This window comes from Chiloscyllium punctatum, chromosome 8, assembly GCF_047496795.1.
Source record: "Chiloscyllium punctatum isolate Juve2018m chromosome 8, sChiPun1.3, whole genome shotgun sequence".
Lineage (NCBI taxonomy): Eukaryota > Metazoa > Chordata > Chondrichthyes > Orectolobiformes > Hemiscylliidae > Chiloscyllium > Chiloscyllium punctatum.
Genome location: NC_092746.1, coordinates 57694206 through 57712619, shown reverse-complemented (window position 1 = coordinate 57712619; position 18414 = coordinate 57694206). Strand labels below are relative to the sequence as shown.

The following is an 18414-nucleotide window of genomic DNA, read 5'->3' as shown; positions in this document are numbered from 1 at the left end:
ATAACTTTGCTAAACTTTGATAAAAGCAAAGTTTTTTTTAAGGATTGTATTAAAAGAGGAAACTGGAGACTATAGGGGGAATTCCAGAATTCAGATGAAGGAATGACTGCCATATTGGAGTGATTAAGTTCATGGTAACGGGGGAGTGTCGCAAGATTAAAACAGGATAGTGGACTTCTGACACTTCTTCCCTTCCCAAAATGGAGTGACTTAGACCTGGGATATGATTTGCTGCTAGTATCTCTCTCTAAATAATCTTATTGAAAATGTCATCTTAGGTAGCATTGGCAAGCATTCAATAGAAGTGGAAAACTGAGCCAACAAACATCCCATTCTTCGTTGACATCCACACACACGTGTCGACCAACAGACAGAGTAATTATCAGAAACAGGAAACCTGACTCATTTTGGAGAAATTTGAACAATCTATTACATCCCATCTGAAATAAAACCATCTGCTAGATCAAGGTAGTCAGAGTCAACCACATAGGGTGAGATGAAGGCAAATACAGGTTAGTCGAGGTAGTAGATGCCAAGTTTTCTTCCCTAAAAGAGATATGCCAACTATTTTGAAGTTTATTGTTTGCAAGTGGCTTTGCTTTCATAGCCACAATTACTTAGTGAATTTAACATCCTAACTTGAGATGGAAAGACTTGAACTCTTAGCCTAGAGTTTAGAACCAATAACTATGAAGAATCCATATCCTGAGGTTCACACAATAATGACCTCAATCTCTACAAATGAACTCACCATCCATAAATTAGATAGGGGACTGGAACAGTCAGACCTGTGAGGGAGAACCTACTCTGGACTGTGGACACAAAGAGGTCAGGGCTCTGAGCTTTTCACTTACTTCCTGGAGGCTCCAAATGTCAGACATGCAAGAGGGCTAAGCTTGGAGGGAAAAATATTGACATCACAGGAAAGACAAGAGTTGAATGTTTGGATATTGAATGCAGATATTTTGAATAGGTGGAAACCAATAACTGAAAAGCAAGTAGTTGTAAGTGCCAGGTATAAAGGCTCACCATAAAATAGAGTGTAACATTGTTTTTAATTTTCAAGTGCCAGATTTCAAAATTGAGAAAATGATGCTTTAGTTGTCCCCAGCCTTGGTCAGGCTCTGTACTGAGTACTGAAAGAGACACTTTGAACACACTGCTCCTTGGTTATAAAGATACTTCGGTAAATTCACAAGAATAACATCAACATCTGAAGAGTCAAATTATGAAGGTTGGTAACATGCATTTGTTTGGCATTCCTTCCAGTTTAGGTAGTTATGTGGTAAGCTACTCAAGGGTTTTAAAACGATATGGGATTTTGAGGGGCTCTTCTATTGAATAAATCTAAAACAAACAAGAACTAGGAGTTAGGAGTAAGAGTAGGAAACATTTTACGTGCTAGAATGACGGGAATTGACAACCATCATCCTCCAAGTGTCTGGGAATGATGGAATAAGATTCAGAGCAACAGATTTCTGAAGTATGCGGTTAATGAAAAAATGGCTACAGATTGCAAATGAGAGATTAATCCAACATGAGTGAAGAAATGGCACAATGAATGCAATAGGTTGAGGGCTCACATCAGCAAACAATTTTATTTCTCAAAGACTGCATTGCTTCAGGACTCTGATTTTTGAATCTCATCAACTCATTTATTTAGTGATGCTATCATATAATAACATTATATTCTGTTTTGCACTGATGTCTACAGACTTTAGACTTGCAGAGAAGCAGGATTAAAATAATGCGAATGTCCTCAATAATTATCAACCTTGCAATTTAGGCCACAATGCACAAGAAAGGCATTAATTTCTGAAACGCACGATTAAATAATAGTGTTAGGTACATGGGAAATAGGTCTGGGTGGATTACTCTTCGGAGGGTCGGTATGGACTGGTTGTGCCGAACGGCCTGTTTGCACACTGTAGGTAATGTATTATAATGTAATGTAAATTAGCCAAGGACAACAAGCATCTTAGAATCATAGAATCCCAAAAGCGCAGAAAGAAGCCATACAGTTCAATGAGTCTGCACCGCCCCTCTCCCCCTCAACCTAGCCCTGTAGCCCTGCATTTCCCACAGCTAATCCAGCAACCCTGCACATCCTTGGACACTACAGGGCAATTCAGAATCGCCATTCAAACCTACTCTGCACATCTTTGGACTGTGGGAGGAAACCCCTCCAGACACAAAGAACGTGCAAACTCCATACAGTCACCCAAGGCTGGAATCGAACTTGGGTCCTTGACGCTGTGAGGCAGCAGTGTTAAACACTGAACCATATGTCACCAAAGCACTTCACAAACTAACAAACACTTCTACATAAAATCTCTCTCTCTAAACACATCTTTCAGATTAGAGAGGTTACAGCTAATAGGTTTCTATTGCATATTCACAAATTTGGAACATTTTATACTCAGGTATCAGCATTTTACTGCATTGCAGATCTCAATATCAATATTGAGTTGAATAATTGATAGTGTTTATTAAAATAGCATGCAATACAATCTTCCAGAGTCGTTTCTGAACATTCACAGCCTTTTGCCAGATATGCTATGTTGATTTGCAAGTATTTTGCTATTTAAATGATTTCCAAGTTTTTCTAACTCCTCACTATCTCAGTGTTTCTTTGCTGATATGCTTAAAACTACCGCTTTCATTGCAGCCTCTTTCTCTCTGCTTCCTTTGAAGACCACCTGTCTATCTCCCACTTCTCTCCTAACTTCCCTTTCCTGTCCATTCGCCTTGAATTGGCTCCTATACTCCGAATTCCAGCAGCATTAACGTTTTAACCATATTATTTCAATGTTATTCAACAGTACAAAAAGCAGAATTATATCTTGTTTTTACGGTTTTGCAAAAAAAAGGATTATACAAGAGGTTACAGAACAAACACTGGTGCAGGAATAATTTGTTCTTTGAAACACTGTGACTGTGTCTTCCTATAGATATCAGATTACAGTGAACATCGCTTAAAAGAATGCGATTGATACTAAACCAAAGATAAATATAAAAGTTATAGCCTACATTTGTGGATTGTCACATTATTGATTATGATGCAATGTTAAGGAACATGCATGCTTATGTCCAACAGCTTTTCTTCAAGCTGATAAATGCCCTCTTTTTCTAAAACAATGAGCTGTTAAGGTAGGAACCCATTATAGACAAAAAGCTTTAAATTATTACGTAAAACAGATATTTAATTTGTTACAAAAAGTGTTCACTGCCTTTACAACAGAAACAAATGTGCACGTTTTGTTTTTTTTTAAAAAGGGCAGAGTAAATAAATGGAACATCCCTAGACTGTCACTCATCAGTAGTGCCCCACAGCTATGCTAGACCACACAGGACAGCAGAAAGGTATGCTGTACCTCAGCTGATCCAAGCAGCAGTTTGCACAAGTGTTCAAAATGAGCTTTTTTAAAAAAAGAACTGGTTCCTCTGTAGGCTGTATTTTAGCTCAATTTGCAAGAAACGTTCAATGTATGAATTACACAACAATCAAAATAAGTAGTAAAACTGGAACAAAGTAATAATGACTTCAACTTTGATTGATGCAACTTCATATTCCATCCCTTACATTCTTCTCTCCTTTGGAGTTTTGGTCAGCTTTATGTGACTCATAAAATGTCTATCAACAAATCATAAAAAAACTGGCCACCCTCAAAAGTGTTATTTCAGAAACTTTTAAACAATTTTACTTTCCTCGCTGATGTTTTTAATCATAAGCCACAGTCAGTCCAACAACAAACAATACCTTTGACATAGAAAGTCTGTAGTCTCTGCGCAAGAAAGTGGAAAGCAGGCGCTGAGCCACAAAGGGAGAAACCAGGAGTTATAGTGACAGTTTTCTGAAAAAGATGGATTTTTAGAAAAGTTTCAAAGCAAGATACAGAGAGGGAAATGAGCTTGGGAAGTCAATTTCAGAGATAAATATTTCATGAAAACATTGACACTTAAGTTGCATCAACAGTAAAATACAAAAAAAAATTCACTTTTATAATCGTTTATAAACATACAGACCCATATTAAGACAGAGTCTTATTAGAAAATAAACTATCACTCAGTTGTTGAAACTACAACGTCTGTGTTACTCTTTCCCTAGAGAGAAGTAAATATACTTTACATATAGGTTCCTCATACAGTCACTTTGTGATTACTCAGTATACATCACAATTAAATCGTCATTAATAGGCAAGTTATACAATCACTTTTGACTATGAAAGCAGAATACATACATAAACATTAAAAAGTTTTGATCTGAGTATTGCATACATATGGTTAGCTAACCCTATTCAACCAGTGTTATAGTAGGTGAACACTGAAAGTACATGAAAGAGATTTTTAAAATAAATTCAGATATTGTCATAACTTTACTTTTAAAACTATAATTTCTCCTGGACACTGCTCCTGAAAGTTAATTTGTGTGTTTAATTATAAAACACATTTTCACTGTCTTTTGTCTTTTCAGTCACAAGCTTGTACCAGATTATTTTAAACTGTTACTAATTAAACTGGATATGGGCTTTTCCTGCGAGACAGTTGGTGGGAAAACAAGTTAGCAATACACACAGCTGAATGCTTTGTAGTCTAGTGCAAGATGAAACATGTACCTTCAGCTTATAGCATTCCACCAGCAGCACTATAAAGGGTATGTGGAGCGCAGCTTCACAAAATGAAGAACAAACCAATCATACTTTAGAAATGAATGAACAGTCAAATGATTTATGAAAGAGATACTTCTGTTAAAAAAGTTATTTTCAAAATAAAATTACCTGTTCTTTGCTCATCGAGCGCATGCAGTAATATTGCATTTCAGGGCAATGCAGCACTTAATTGTAAGAAATGACCTAGAAAAAATAAGTACACATGGGAATATGAGATCAGCCCCAAACCTATGTTCTATAAACAATACGTCATTATCTTTCTTCCCCAAGGTTTCAGAGGAAAGCATTCCAAACTGGATTAAGGTTTTTTCCTACCAAATTTGACGGAACACACTTTTAACAGACCTGTAGTTACCTGTTTCCTTGGCTTATTTTCCTTTTCTTTTTGCTATTCTATTTCTCAATTTTTTTTTAAAAAATCACTTTCCACAAATACAAAGTGTTGGAAACAGGTTGCTCACACCTGTATGCACATTGTCAGATTGAATCAGTTGCTTAAGCAACACAGGGCTTTAAAACCAGCAATTCAAAGCACATTTCTGTTATCACTGAACACTGAACTGAGGGCAAACAGATAAAATCAGAACTCAAGGAAGCACAGACAGTCAGCCTCTATACTAGAGGACAGCTTATTCCTCATTAACAAAAGCTCACTAAACCTGGCCTTTGGGCTATGAAAAATACCTGCTCCTGATGAACATAAGCACAACGTGATTGATAACGCTTTGTTCAGTTAAAAAAAAACCTCAAGCAAATGGTTTACAGCTCACCTATTTGACTTACTCTGCTACACAAAAAAAAAGTAAGAACACCTTAAGAACGCAGCATGTGCAAGAAATTTAAGGAAAGAGTAATCAAGTCAGAAAATGTTGACTTGCTTACCTATTTTAGGAATGGATTGGTATCGAAGCACCAAATCAAAATTCATTCACAGTAAAGCAAAACATTTTATTCGATTAGAAATCTGCCTACTTGCTGCCTCAGATTTTTAGAAAGTCAAAATGCAACTATGACGGTACCTACCTCTGCTGCTGGGATCTAACAATGCCCTGCTCGTTTCTATGGCAGGTAAAAGATAGAAAAGAACCAAGACCAAGACCATTAACCCTTCAGCGTTTTGTTATAAGCTCCCAAATGGCAGCTTGCTTCAGACTATGAAATTGCTGAGCATCATGAGCAATGAAATGTGCAGTCTTTGAGGAGATGAGTGCGAGTAACAAAATCACCAACACACTACCTCAACCAGCTCCTGCTGCTCGGACTCACAGAAGGAACTTCTGACTGTCACCCACAGCCCCCTCTGTTGGCCGTGTATGTTACTAAACTTCCTCCCTCAGTTTTGCAGCGACCAGGGGCTCCCTCTCAAGGAGTATTTAAAGAGATGCGTTGTCAGGAAAAGTTCTGGGTGTCGTCGTTCATTTGTTCTTGACATTCAAAACCTAATATTTTCCACAAAAAAAACGAATTATATACTTTTGTTGCTGTACAGTCTTTAAGAACTACAGGAGTTTACCAACAAAGTGCTTTGTAGTCAAGGGCACCCTTGGAATGTGCTATTTATATACTACATGGGCAGGACCAGGCACAAGATTAATAAACTGTGTTGACTGAACTTTCACATTCCAAACATTAACAAAATAATGGTGACTAAAGACTAAACTGTCCAAGGCAGTATTTCATTAGGATGATAAATTCTGTCGAAGAAAGTGTTTCAAAACATAACACTAGATAAACAGAATTTACAGACTGAGACAGGCCATTCAGCCCAACTAGTTGAGGCAGGTATTTTCTGTGTCAGTCAGCTCCTATCCTATTTCACCCAATCCTGTCAAGCAGATCCTTCCACCTGTTTTGAGCCTGTAAAACAAAAACATTTTCCTGAATCTGCCAAATTTTTAAACAAGTCCCTTTTTCTCACAGTCATTCCATTTGATGTAGTGCTTCCAGGATCCTATCCAAATCTAATCCCACTTGTTCACAGAACGCAGTGCAACATTTTCTTCGGAGGCAGGAATTCCACTTTGAAATAGTATTTCAAATTCAGCTTTGTCTGCTTTAGATGGATTTCGAAGTAGATCTTCCTGATACTAGTTTGCATACGTCCTGGGTAGCTCTAGACTTAGCTTGCATGCAGGTAAAACACAAACTTTGGCTCCCAGTGATACTCTAACACATTATATCTAACTAAATTTGTTCAAAATAATTTCCCATCTACAACGCCACAACTACATAAGGACTTCTGTACTGGCCAGCAGACAAATGGGAGTTGCTGGATGGAATTCTGTCACGAAATGTAGAACACATCATTGTCTTTTCACTTCAGAAATTTGAGTTCTGTTCCAATCAGTCTGCAAATATCTGCATGAAAAAGCTCACGTATTTGCAAAGTAGTTCCAACTGAGTGGAGTCCACAGAAACAAGCTTTCAATTTTAATATCTTTTGTTCTGGTGAAAGGTCACAGGCCAATGCCTGGAGGAGTTTTGGGTCTGGACAACGCATCATATTGGCAGGTGTCATGCAGCATGGTTTTGAATGGGCAGTCAGTGACCAGGTGAGGGCGTGCAGGGCCATGTTAGATTCCCAATCATGGAGTGCACAAGGTGAAAAGTGAGATTTTTAAAAAGTCCAATATCGAATATTTTAGAGTTCACTTTGAGAGTGCTGGCAGCAGAACATGAATGTGTGGACAGAGAGAACCATGAACTTAGCTGGGCAGCACTTCGCTTTTGCAATTCTGCTCAAGAAAATGGCAGCATGATGCAATATTCCATTTCCAGGGGCCAAGACATAGTCAGCAAGACAGGCCAAACAGAGCAGCCAAGAGCTGGCTGAGGAAGAACTGCAGTCAGTGCTAGAAGCACTTTACTAATCTGTAGAGGGTTTGCAACAGAGGACAAATCTGCAATCACCAGGATACACAAGTTGTTCAGCCTGAGAGCACATAGTTTTACTGTTCAGGTAAACTGTGCCCAGGAGCATTATAGAGCTGTTGAGAGAGCTCACAACATTAGCTAAAATGCAAGAGACAACAGTATGGTCAGTGGCATCACATCCATTGGTACAGCTGGACATACTAAAGTCACACATGTTGGTCATGATTTTCATCCTTTTGATCTCGCAGGAAAAGCGAAGTATAATGCCAGAGGAAAAACTGACCGGGTAATGTACCACAACTGGTCAAATCTGATGTCAATGGAGAAAGCAGGATGGCAGCACAAGAGTGAATGGATAATGGTAAGATAGTAATCTGTCCAAGAAAGAGTGAAAAGTTTGAATCTCCAGGTAGAGGGATGGAGTTTCCTCTTCTCCATTTTCCATTGTGCTAAAGCACAACTTCTTAACAGTGTGTTTCAGCTCCTTCGAAGCAGTTAACCATGAAGGTGATTTAGTATGACCACCATGTCACTGATATTTGGTACTGAGGGACTTTCTGACAAGAAAAGGTTGGACAGGCCAGAGCTATATCCATTTGGGTTTAGGAAAATAAGAAGGTGATCATATTAAAACTTACAAGATCTTGACAAGACTTGACACAATGAATACTGAGAAGATGTAGAAAGTTACAAATCACACAACACCAGGTTATAGTCCAACAGGTTTAATTGGAAGCACACTAGCTTTCGGAGTGCCGCTCCTCCAACAGGTTGGACTATAACCTGGTGTTGTGTGATTTGTAACTTTGTCCATCCCAGTCCAACACCGGCATCTCCAAATCAAGAAGATGCAGCCACTTCTGGAGAGTCTAAGACTAGGGACACGGTTTAAAAATAGGTGGCCTTTCAATTCAGATGGAGATGAGGAAACCCTTTTTCTCACAATCAAATTTCAAGAGTCTTTGGAAATCTGTTCCTCATAGAGTAATGGTGGCGGGGCATTGAATCTTGACCAATAGGGGAGTCAACGTTATTGGGGCTTGGCAGGATCATGGAATTGGTGCCACAAATGAAATCCATCATTATTGAACTAGAGAAGACGTTAAAGGGGCCAAGTGGCCCAATCCTGTTCCAAATTCATGCCCTCGCATGGGGGTTCAGGAGCTCTATGCCTTCCAGTCTGAGAGGCGCTCAGAAAAGACATGCCTGAATCAGTACTGATTAGATTAGATTACTTACAGGGTGGAACAGGCCCTTGGGCCCAACAAGTTCACACCGATCCTTTGAAGAGTAACCCACCCAGACCCATTCCCCTACATTTACCCCTTCACCTAACACTATGAGCAATTTAGCATGGCCAATTCACCTAACCTGCATATCTTTGGACTGTGGGAGGAAACTGATGCACCCAGAGGAAGCCCACGCAGACACGGGGAGAATGTGCAGACTCCACACAGACAGTTGCCTGAGGTGGGAATTGAACCCGGGTCTCTAGCACGGTGAGGCAGCAGTGCTAACCACTGTTAACACAAGTATCCCAACGACCTTTGCTGCTGCTGTAATATCCTAACCAGATACATAGAGACCCTCGTGAGGTTGGCTCAGCCTTCTCCTAAAAAGCATGTCACTCTTCCGCTCCTCTTCAGAGGTGTGCACCTCTCAGAACCAGCTGGAACAAGCAAGGCAGAGCAGAGCACTCCAATCCGAGACACGGTTTAAGATGTACGTACGGTAGGGGCATCCCTTGCTTTAATGGCCCAGAGACCAGAACTTCAACTTCAGGAGTCCAATAAGTTCTTCTTCAAAAGCCACAGTACTCAGAGGACAGCAGTTGTTGCACCACTGTGCCTCCGCCAAACAGTTGCTTTTCGGTGTCAACAGCCATTCGCTCAATGGCTAGCCCTTATCAGCCATTCTCTCTGCCTAGCCATAAGCAGGAATGTGTGCAGTATCTGCAATTATCCCAAGATGAAAGAATCATTACAGCTGCCAGAATATTGTGCACAGACGTGGAGCTTTAAGATAGTGGAATCCCTTGAGAGGGTGAATGCCTCTGTCTATGTTGATGGACACATGAGTACAGTCAATAAGTCCTTGCACTGGAGGGGGTTCAATGATGGTGGCAAATCCCACAACTCTCTGGGGCTAGTGACCCAATCAGGGCTGACTTCAGTCTAATTCAATGACCCTCTCAAACACAGCAACTCCCAATGCTGCAATGGAAAGCTAGCTGCAAGGTCCAGTAAGGTCAGCTACTCCATCTTAGAATGATCCAGAGGTTAAGAATTTCAGCAGCACCGTCACTGCTGACCAATGACCCCAACAATGATGGAGGATGCCTCCACCAAGACATACAAACTTGTTACGAACAGCCTTGAATGGCACATCCCCCAGCAACACTGGTACCATGTCAGTTTCCCATATGTGGGAAGTATCATGTTGGTTTCTTCTCTACCCTTTATCCAGAGGCTCTCCGTACCCCAGTTTTAATGTTGTGTACGTACAGTCCAAGCAACTGCTCCTCATCACTGCTCATCTCCACATTTAGTCTTCATGGACTCATGAAATTATATCATAGCAGCATGGACACACTGCCGAGACCCTTGCAAGTCATTCCCCACCTCAAGTGCTCAACCGTCTTTATAGGTAACTAGATGCGACCTTTGCACACAGATATTTAATTAGTAAAAGAATCAAAGGTTAAAAGGAAAAAGGCAGGAAAGTGAAGTTGCGGATGATCAGATCAGCCATGGAAGCTGAATGGCCTCCTCCTGATCCTGTATCCCATGGTGTTATGGCTTTAGGCCAAGACAAGGAAAGAGGCTGGTGACAGCAAATTACCCCAACCACAGGCTAGTTCCCATTACAGCACATTCAACAAATTCTAACAACCAGTTGTACACAGTTAAAATCAGAGCTACTCCATCTGCCAATCAAATAGGGTTTTTATTTGCAATGGTACCACCATACATTGTTGAGATTCTTTTTCTAAGTTAAAACAGGAAATAGATGAGTTAGCATTTTCATGGTTTCCTGTGATAGAATAACCTGTAAACCACTGGTCCACTGAAAGAATCAATGCCCAGTAACTGCAGTGGAGGCAGGTTATTAATGAGCCTTCCTATCTAATAATAACAGGAACTCATTTGTAAAGGAAGGGAGGGCAAATGGAAAATGGAAGCTAGGAGATAGCGTGTATCTTCATTTGACTCATTACAGAGAAACTTCGATTACCCGGCATTCGATTATCTGAATATCGGATTATCCGGCAAGATCGCAAGGTCCTGATGCTCAGCTAAACTATGTTATCCAGCATTCGATTATCCGGAATTCGATTAACTAAACAAAATACTCCCTGCCCAGGTCCTTCGGATAATCAAGGTACCCCTTCATATAACAGGGACAAATATCAAGATGTGAAATAAAAGTTTGAAAATGCTCAGGTTTTTGTACGTCTGAAGTTATATCCCCAAGAAACTACAAAAATCTATCTTCAATCAAACTTATATCCAATCCTAGATTTTCTTGTTTTAAAATCAAATTAATTCATTTATTCCACTCTGTAGCACAAAAATTATTCTATGGTAATTTTATTTCACACCAAACTTTGCTAGAGGATTGGATTTTGTGTTCAAACATATGTACAGTAACAATAAAATTGCAAGCTTTCTTTAGTCCAGTTTATGTGTTCACGATCTGAATTAAAACAATCAATTAAACACGTTTTTATGGTTATTTGTGCAAAATACTCGAAAGCTGAAATTAAGTTTATTTTGCTATTTATATGTTTTTATAATATCTAACCATTTTAAATGTATGTACTACACTGCCCAACATATAGACACCTCAAATATATATACTTTGAGTAAAGCTCCAGTCAGCTGTTGCATCTGGATTTCTCAAGCAAGCCAAAGCTTCACAATGAAATCCCCTATTTGACCTGACACCAGTGATCTGCTTTCCCAGAATACGTCTAGATTCAGAACTTTCAGATTCTATTCAACATGGTTGACTTGTGCTCTGTCAAGCAGCGACTGCAATGTACTTCAATAGACCACACACCACCTCATTGTTTCTTTCGCCCCCACAGTACATCTGGTAGCATACACATAGGTTTCTTATGCAATCAATCATTAATCAAGCAATTACACTTTGAAGGATTGATCTGCCAAGGATTCAGTCCAATAGTAGCCAGCAGAAGGTTATGCAGACCATTCACAAAAAGGTTGGCTCACTTACTCAATTTTCCACCTCTCAATTCAGATTTAGAGCTGTTACAGCACAGAAGGAAGTCACTCAACCCATCAAGTCTGCACTGGCTCTCCAAACGATGATTTAGTGCCATTTTCCCACATTTTATCCATATGCTGACACTTTGATTATTTAAATAGAATCACTCCATGCCCTCGAGTGCCTTAATTGAAACTACCTCCATCACCCTTCCAGGTAGAGCACTCCACACCTGACACACTCATGTCAATAACAGAGTTTTCTCACATCACACTGGTTTCTTTCACAAATCACATGAAATCTTTCCCCTCTCTGTCTTGATCCTTTCTTGAGTGGGAAGTCTGTCTCTATACAAATCTCTCATGATTTTAAAGACTTGTAACAAATCCCTTTGTCTTCTACTCTAAGGAGAAAGGTCCCAACCTCTCCAATCCATTCTCATAACTGAACTTTCTCATCCCTTAAACCATTCTTTCACACTTTCTTCAATGATATGGCACCCAGATCCATGCACAATACTCCAGGCGAGATCTAATAGCTTGCTGCACAAGGTTAACAAATCCTCTTCGCTCTTCTACTCCCAGCCCTGAGTATGAAGCTTCGAATACTGTATGCTTTATTGACTGTTCTCTCTACCTGTGCTGCCACCTTGAATGATGTGTGCACAGGTCTGTCTGCTTCTGCATTTCCTTAAGAAATGTATCCCTTATTTTTTTTACTGGATATCCATCTTTTTACCAACCTATGCCTCACACTTAACCAAACTGAACTTCATCTGCCACCTACCTAGCCATTCCACCATTATGGCAACATCCTTTTGAAATTCCACACAGTCCTCCTCACAGATTGAAACTTGGAAGAATAGCACATTGTAGACAAAGTTTGAAACTATCCTGTGCACACGGTGCTCTAGATCATTAAGGGTGCCCAATCTCACCTCCATGGGCACTCCATTACAAACGTTCCTCCAGCCCAAAACATATCCATTTACTGTTACTCTAATTCATTACTCGGTCAACTTTGCATCCACAGAGCCACTATCCATTTATTTCACGAGCCATAATATGTCTTACTGGTCCTTTTCATGGCACTGTATTGAATACTTTGAAAATCCATATACACCACATATATGTTTTTATTTATCCGTGAACGTGAGCATTGCTGGCTAGCCAGCTTTTATTACCTGTCCCAAGTTGCCCTTGAGAAGGTGGTCGTGAACTGTTTCTTGAACCGCTGCAGTCCACCTACTGTGGACTGACCCAAATGCCAATAGGGAGGGAATTCCAGGACTTTGACGCAGCAATAGTGAAGGATCAGCGATATATTTCCAAGTCAGGATGGTGAGTGGTTTGGAGGGGAACTTGCAGGTGGTGGTGTTCCCATATATCTACTGCCCTTGTTCTTTTAGATGGTAGCAGTTACAGGTTTGCAAGGAGCTGCCTAAGGATTAATGTGATGTAAATTGCTGAAGCGCATTTTGTAGATAGAACACATGGCTGACCGAGTATCAGTGGTGGTGAGAATGGTTGTTTGTGGATGTGGTGCCAGTTAAGCAGGCTGCTTTGTCTAGGGTGGAATCATGACACTTCACTTGTTGGAGTTGCAGCCATCCGGCCAAGTGGGGAATATTCCATCACGCTACTGACTTGTGCCTCTTAGATGGTGGATAGGCTTTGGAAAGTCAGACAGTTAATTACTCACTTTTAGATTTCTAACCTCTGCCCCACTCTTGTTTGTACAGTTCTTGTATGGCTAGTCCAATTCACTTTCGACAGCATTACCCCATTGACCCTTTGTATTCCTCTTCAAAAAAACTCCAGCAAGTTAGATAAACATGATTTTCTCCTACTCCATTCATAATCCGTGCTCCCTAATCAATCCTCGATCCACAGTTTTCCCATCTGACTTCTAACTGTAACCTGACTAATTGTTTCTTGAAGCTTTCACACGCCTAAGGTTAAGCTGACTGGTCTGTAATTGCTGTGCCTATTACGACAACTTTTTTTTGAACTAGGAAAATATGTTTGCAATCCTCCAGTCTTCTGTCACCTCCAGAGTCTAAGGAATACAAAAAAAGGATTATTTCCAGCTGTGCTCCTGCAATTTCCACACTCAATCCCTTTCAGATCCTTCGGTGCCTCTCATCTAGTTTTGGTGCTTTGTTGACTTGAACTAACACTAAGTCCAACTAACACAACTTTGTGATTAATTTCAAACATTTCTCATGACACAACTTCCACTTCTGTCACCATGGCCTGGGTAGCATCAAACTCCTTGGTAAAGACAAATGGAACATATTTATTGAATACCTGAGTTATGTCCCATGCTGCCACATGGCACATCACATTGGCTTCTAGTTTCTCCTCATAAACACTCTTTGCTTCTTTGTTACAACTTTTCACAGCACCCCCTAAGCCCCATCCCACCCCCACTTGCTCATCGAATCATCTTGGTTCTCGTTGTAGTTTCTGCCTGTGACCGTCACAAGTACACCTGAGCTCCTTGATTTTCTATCTTCTTTTTCAACCAGGGTACTCTGGATTTTTTTTTGCCATACCTATCCCCCTTTTGAGATACTTAAATTAAATCTTTGAAAGGGGTAATATCTTCACTAGATTTATACCCTGTACAAACGCTGACCGAACAATGCGCCATTCATATAAAGTCACTAGTTCAACTCAATCGAAAATTAATTCCAGACAAAAAAATTAAAATGACAAGGCTGCTAATTGGTACTGTGGTGAGAGATTTCCTAACAGCATTTAATGTATTATCAGCTAAACAATGCACTGCATAAAAAAACATATTTTCTTCCTGACAACCGCAGAGGCACTTTTCAATATTTGGACATTTTAAAAAACCACGTTATTCAATATACTGTGCAAAGTTATTCATACATTTTTGAGACTATTAATTAATATTCCAAAGACAAAGAATTTCTATGAACAAGTATGTGTTCAGCAACACTACATTAACCAGGAACAAAAGTCTGGCTTTTGAACAAAGATTAATATAGATCCACGAATAGATGCAAAACACAATGCAGAAATTGTTTGTTTTGCTGGAGGAATTTGCACAAAATTCTGCCAAAACGCCATGACCTTTACTTTCAAACCAAGGGTAAAACAAGAAATGTTTACTAAAATTAAACATATCACTCTCAATGAACTTCAAAACCAGCTCCAAGAAAGACTACAAGAATGTTTAGTATTAGAAAATCAGAGTCTGACTGCAAAGGGATTTCTTTTTGAAGATCAATGTGTGTATAAAATCCTGATTACCCCACAGTATGACCCCACATCTGGTTTATATCAACTGCAGGAGTCATTATTTATTGTCTTTTTCCCATTATTATTCCACTGGGTTTGAAATGAAGTGCAGAGAATATCATTTCTTTTTCAGTTTAATTGGTATATAGTCATGGCATCAATTATGATGAGGAACGTATAAACAACAATTACACAACTAGTAACTAAATCAATAACCAGTTATATGTAGCTCAATTTCTTATATTAACCTTGCGTTCCTAGTTCGAAATACATTTTTTAAAAAATACCTGCATGTGCTACAGGCATGGCTTGTTAAATAAAACAGGATCAAAATCAACTGTACCAATACCAAATCAGTTTACTCATCTCTTCGTTAAAATTTACTTTCTACTTAATTGAAACTCTACACAGAACTGCATTGATTTATAGCATAGGCTTAACCAATGACAGATCAGGGACAGTTCAAGTATTTAATGGGAGCTGGCATTGCAACGGAGTAATTATTGACATTCATTCTCAAACTGTTTCCTTTAAATTTATCAAACATTTTCGCAGAAAATACTATTGCTATATCACTTAAAAGAAAACTTGGACTGACAATGAAAAAATCAATACAGTATCTAACTTCTAAACAGATTCTTAGTTTCTCAAGTCTGAATTGAACAATACTTCCATTTAGCTTTTACTTTAATTATAGTACAGACTCAGTTCATTTACATGGCCTTTGATGTTCAAGTTTTCATATTCTGCTACAACAAGAGAACGGGAAAAATCTGTCTCCCCCTGCCACTGTTAATTTATCACTTAATTTCCTGCATACATAGCCTATCTTCTATTAAGTCAACCAATTTTCCTTTACCAGCACAAGTCTGTATTTTATTCTTTTCACCATTTATTTCAATTGCAAGTGTGTTTCACAAGAAATAAAACATGACACTATTTTGTGTTCTAAAGGCAAAGTTTTACAAAAGGACATTTCAGTTTCATGATGATTAAGCTCAACATATTAAAGTGTAGCAAGTCGAGTGAGTTTGCAATTGAACTGCACAGTGACTCTTTGCTCCAAGTCAATTCCTGGCAGAAGTGAAATTTGTTGACAAGTATTCTCTCACTGTTTAGATCTTGAATATATGTTGATGCAAGGAAGAATTATTCTCAATGTTATAGCACATACACACATCATATCCAGAGTGTGACAATAGTGTAACACAATCAGTGCACCAAAGCAACCGTATTTAGTCCAACACCTACATGGAAAGCTGCAAGAAATATGCACAATTTCACCTTCAATCTGGGTCTAAAATATGAACACTTCAGACTTCAGGGAACCACAGGATCTAACATTTGGTAATCAACACAAACATATATTTTAACAATGGAGAATGCTCATTATTTTGATTGTCACATTTTCCTCAATAAAAGAGCTTGTTTACACAAAAACAAACCCGTACATTTTTTCCAAACATTTTCTAGCAATGACATTACATAAAGATACTTTGATAACAGAAATACTCCATTTATTATACTTTTTCTATTGAAAGGTAATTGCAAACAATCAGGGTTTTCAAAAAGCAAACATTTCACTTACAGCAAAGGGAATATCTGTTCCATAACATCAGACCTATTGCCAATGTAGTTGTTTCATATTCCTGTTTTATAAATACCTTGTGATGTTTTTTGTCAAAGGAGCTACATAAAGTAAGTTGTTGTTGCTTAAACCCAAACAGCTGGGTAGGGATGTTATCATCAGTGATTAAGAAACATGAATTCACTGATGGTATCTTAATGTGTACAATGGAACCAGCAGTAATAGCGATTAGTGCCACAAAAAGTATGTTATAAGCAATTATTAGTTTAAAACATAGTATTCTTACTTTAGCAAGTTGAATAATCTATAGTAAAGGAAAAGTACAAAATAATAAAATATTAAAGAAATTTAATAAAAGAAAATATGAAATACAATAAAGAAAAATAAGGCAGAATAATTTCTCCCATCACTGCAGGATATAGAGTGACATGCATATTTACACAATATACAGTTATCACCACAATGAAGGGAAGATTGTTCGTGAACTGCACAATAAAATCATAAACCAGTCTGTGATGAATAAACTTTCTACTTTCTTTGCCATCACAAATAGGAATGAAAAACCATTAAACTTCGACTTTATGTTGGAAAGGATAAGGATATTCATGTAAATTGATTTATTTCATAAGCGGAATGCATAGGTTTGGAATACGGTCACAAGAGGTCAGTTTTGAAACTGGAGGGTGAAGTGTTGATTAAGAGCTTTGAAATGTTGACATACCCCCATTCAGTGCATTTCCTGTTCTGTAAATGGAATGTGAGCCTATGACTAGATTCCAATCACAGTTCAAACAATGCAAGTGAAATGGAGATGAAGTTGTTCTGATGCTCTGTTCGGTCAATGATGGTTCTCAGATGAAATAAAGTGATAACATCCTGGAGGACAGCAAATAATACTCATGGCATATTATCAAAAGTTTACCCGTTTCATATATCTGGTGTCATTTGTGTAGCTTAATGAGTTCTTCACATAAATTATATTATGCATTTGATGAGGTTATGACATCTTTGTACATTTTTTATAGCAGTGAGTTTGACCTGCCTTTTAAATCTTATTCGCCAATTTACCCATTTATTTTCAGCAAAATATGAAACATAATTATTGGCATCTGTGAACAATTACAATCTGCTGTGCAGGGGCTCAACTGAAATCTTGTATTAGGGTAACCAGGTCCTTGCTACAATTGATCGGATTCTATAGGTGAAGAACAAGTTGGCATTGTTTACCAGCAAAGATGAGGCAAGTGGGGCATATTTGTTGTGGACAATATACGTTACATGCAGATTGCACAGTAGAGTTTTAGTTGCCAAGTGCCGCAAGCAAGGGTCCATCACAGAGATGATTATCCTGCCATTAGGATTTCTTTAGTTTCTGCTCATATCAGTACACCCCGAAAATTTAAAACTAGGACCATCTGTTCTTGCCCAGTGATGGTTATTATATATGACACTTTTTGTTGGTTGCCTGCAGGGCTCCAAACAGGGACTGCACTGGAGCAGCAGATAATGAGGGAGAGACAGACAGACGCACAGACAGACATTGATCAAAATTGAAAAAGAGTGCAACAGAAACAAGTAAAGGGAGCACTCCGTAGATTGCATACCTCTATTACATGTTAAATCAACAGGATGTCACTGCAATAATGCTACAATTTTGGTACCAACCAGTAACTTTTCAAAATACATTTAACTTCCAGTATCAACTGAAAGAATTGCAAGAAAGATTTTTCATTTCAAACTGAAAACTTTTATTGTACAAGAGGAATGATGTTAAAAACTACAA

General features: G+C 38.7%; 1 protein-coding gene across 3 annotated transcripts in view; it reads right to left on the bottom strand.

Moving 5' to 3' along the window:
• The window catches only part of LOC140480585 (tensin-3-like), a 426853-nt gene that overhangs the window by 299382 nt on the left and 109057 nt on the right, over positions 1-18414 (bottom strand). Inside the window, exons 1-2 of one of the 3 annotated variants that reach the window (XM_072575636.1) lie at positions 5694-5865; positions 4779-4853 (exon numbers count right to left, since the gene is read on the bottom strand). The exons of the other annotated variants lie outside the window; for them this stretch is intronic. Of the exons in view, the coding sequence (XP_072431737.1) occupies positions 4779-4817 (39 nt within the window). The 5' untranslated portion in view covers positions 4818-4853; positions 5694-5865. Of the gene's footprint in view, positions 1-4778; positions 4854-5693; positions 5866-18414 lie in introns of those variants that run through there. 3 annotated transcript variants of the gene reach the window in all.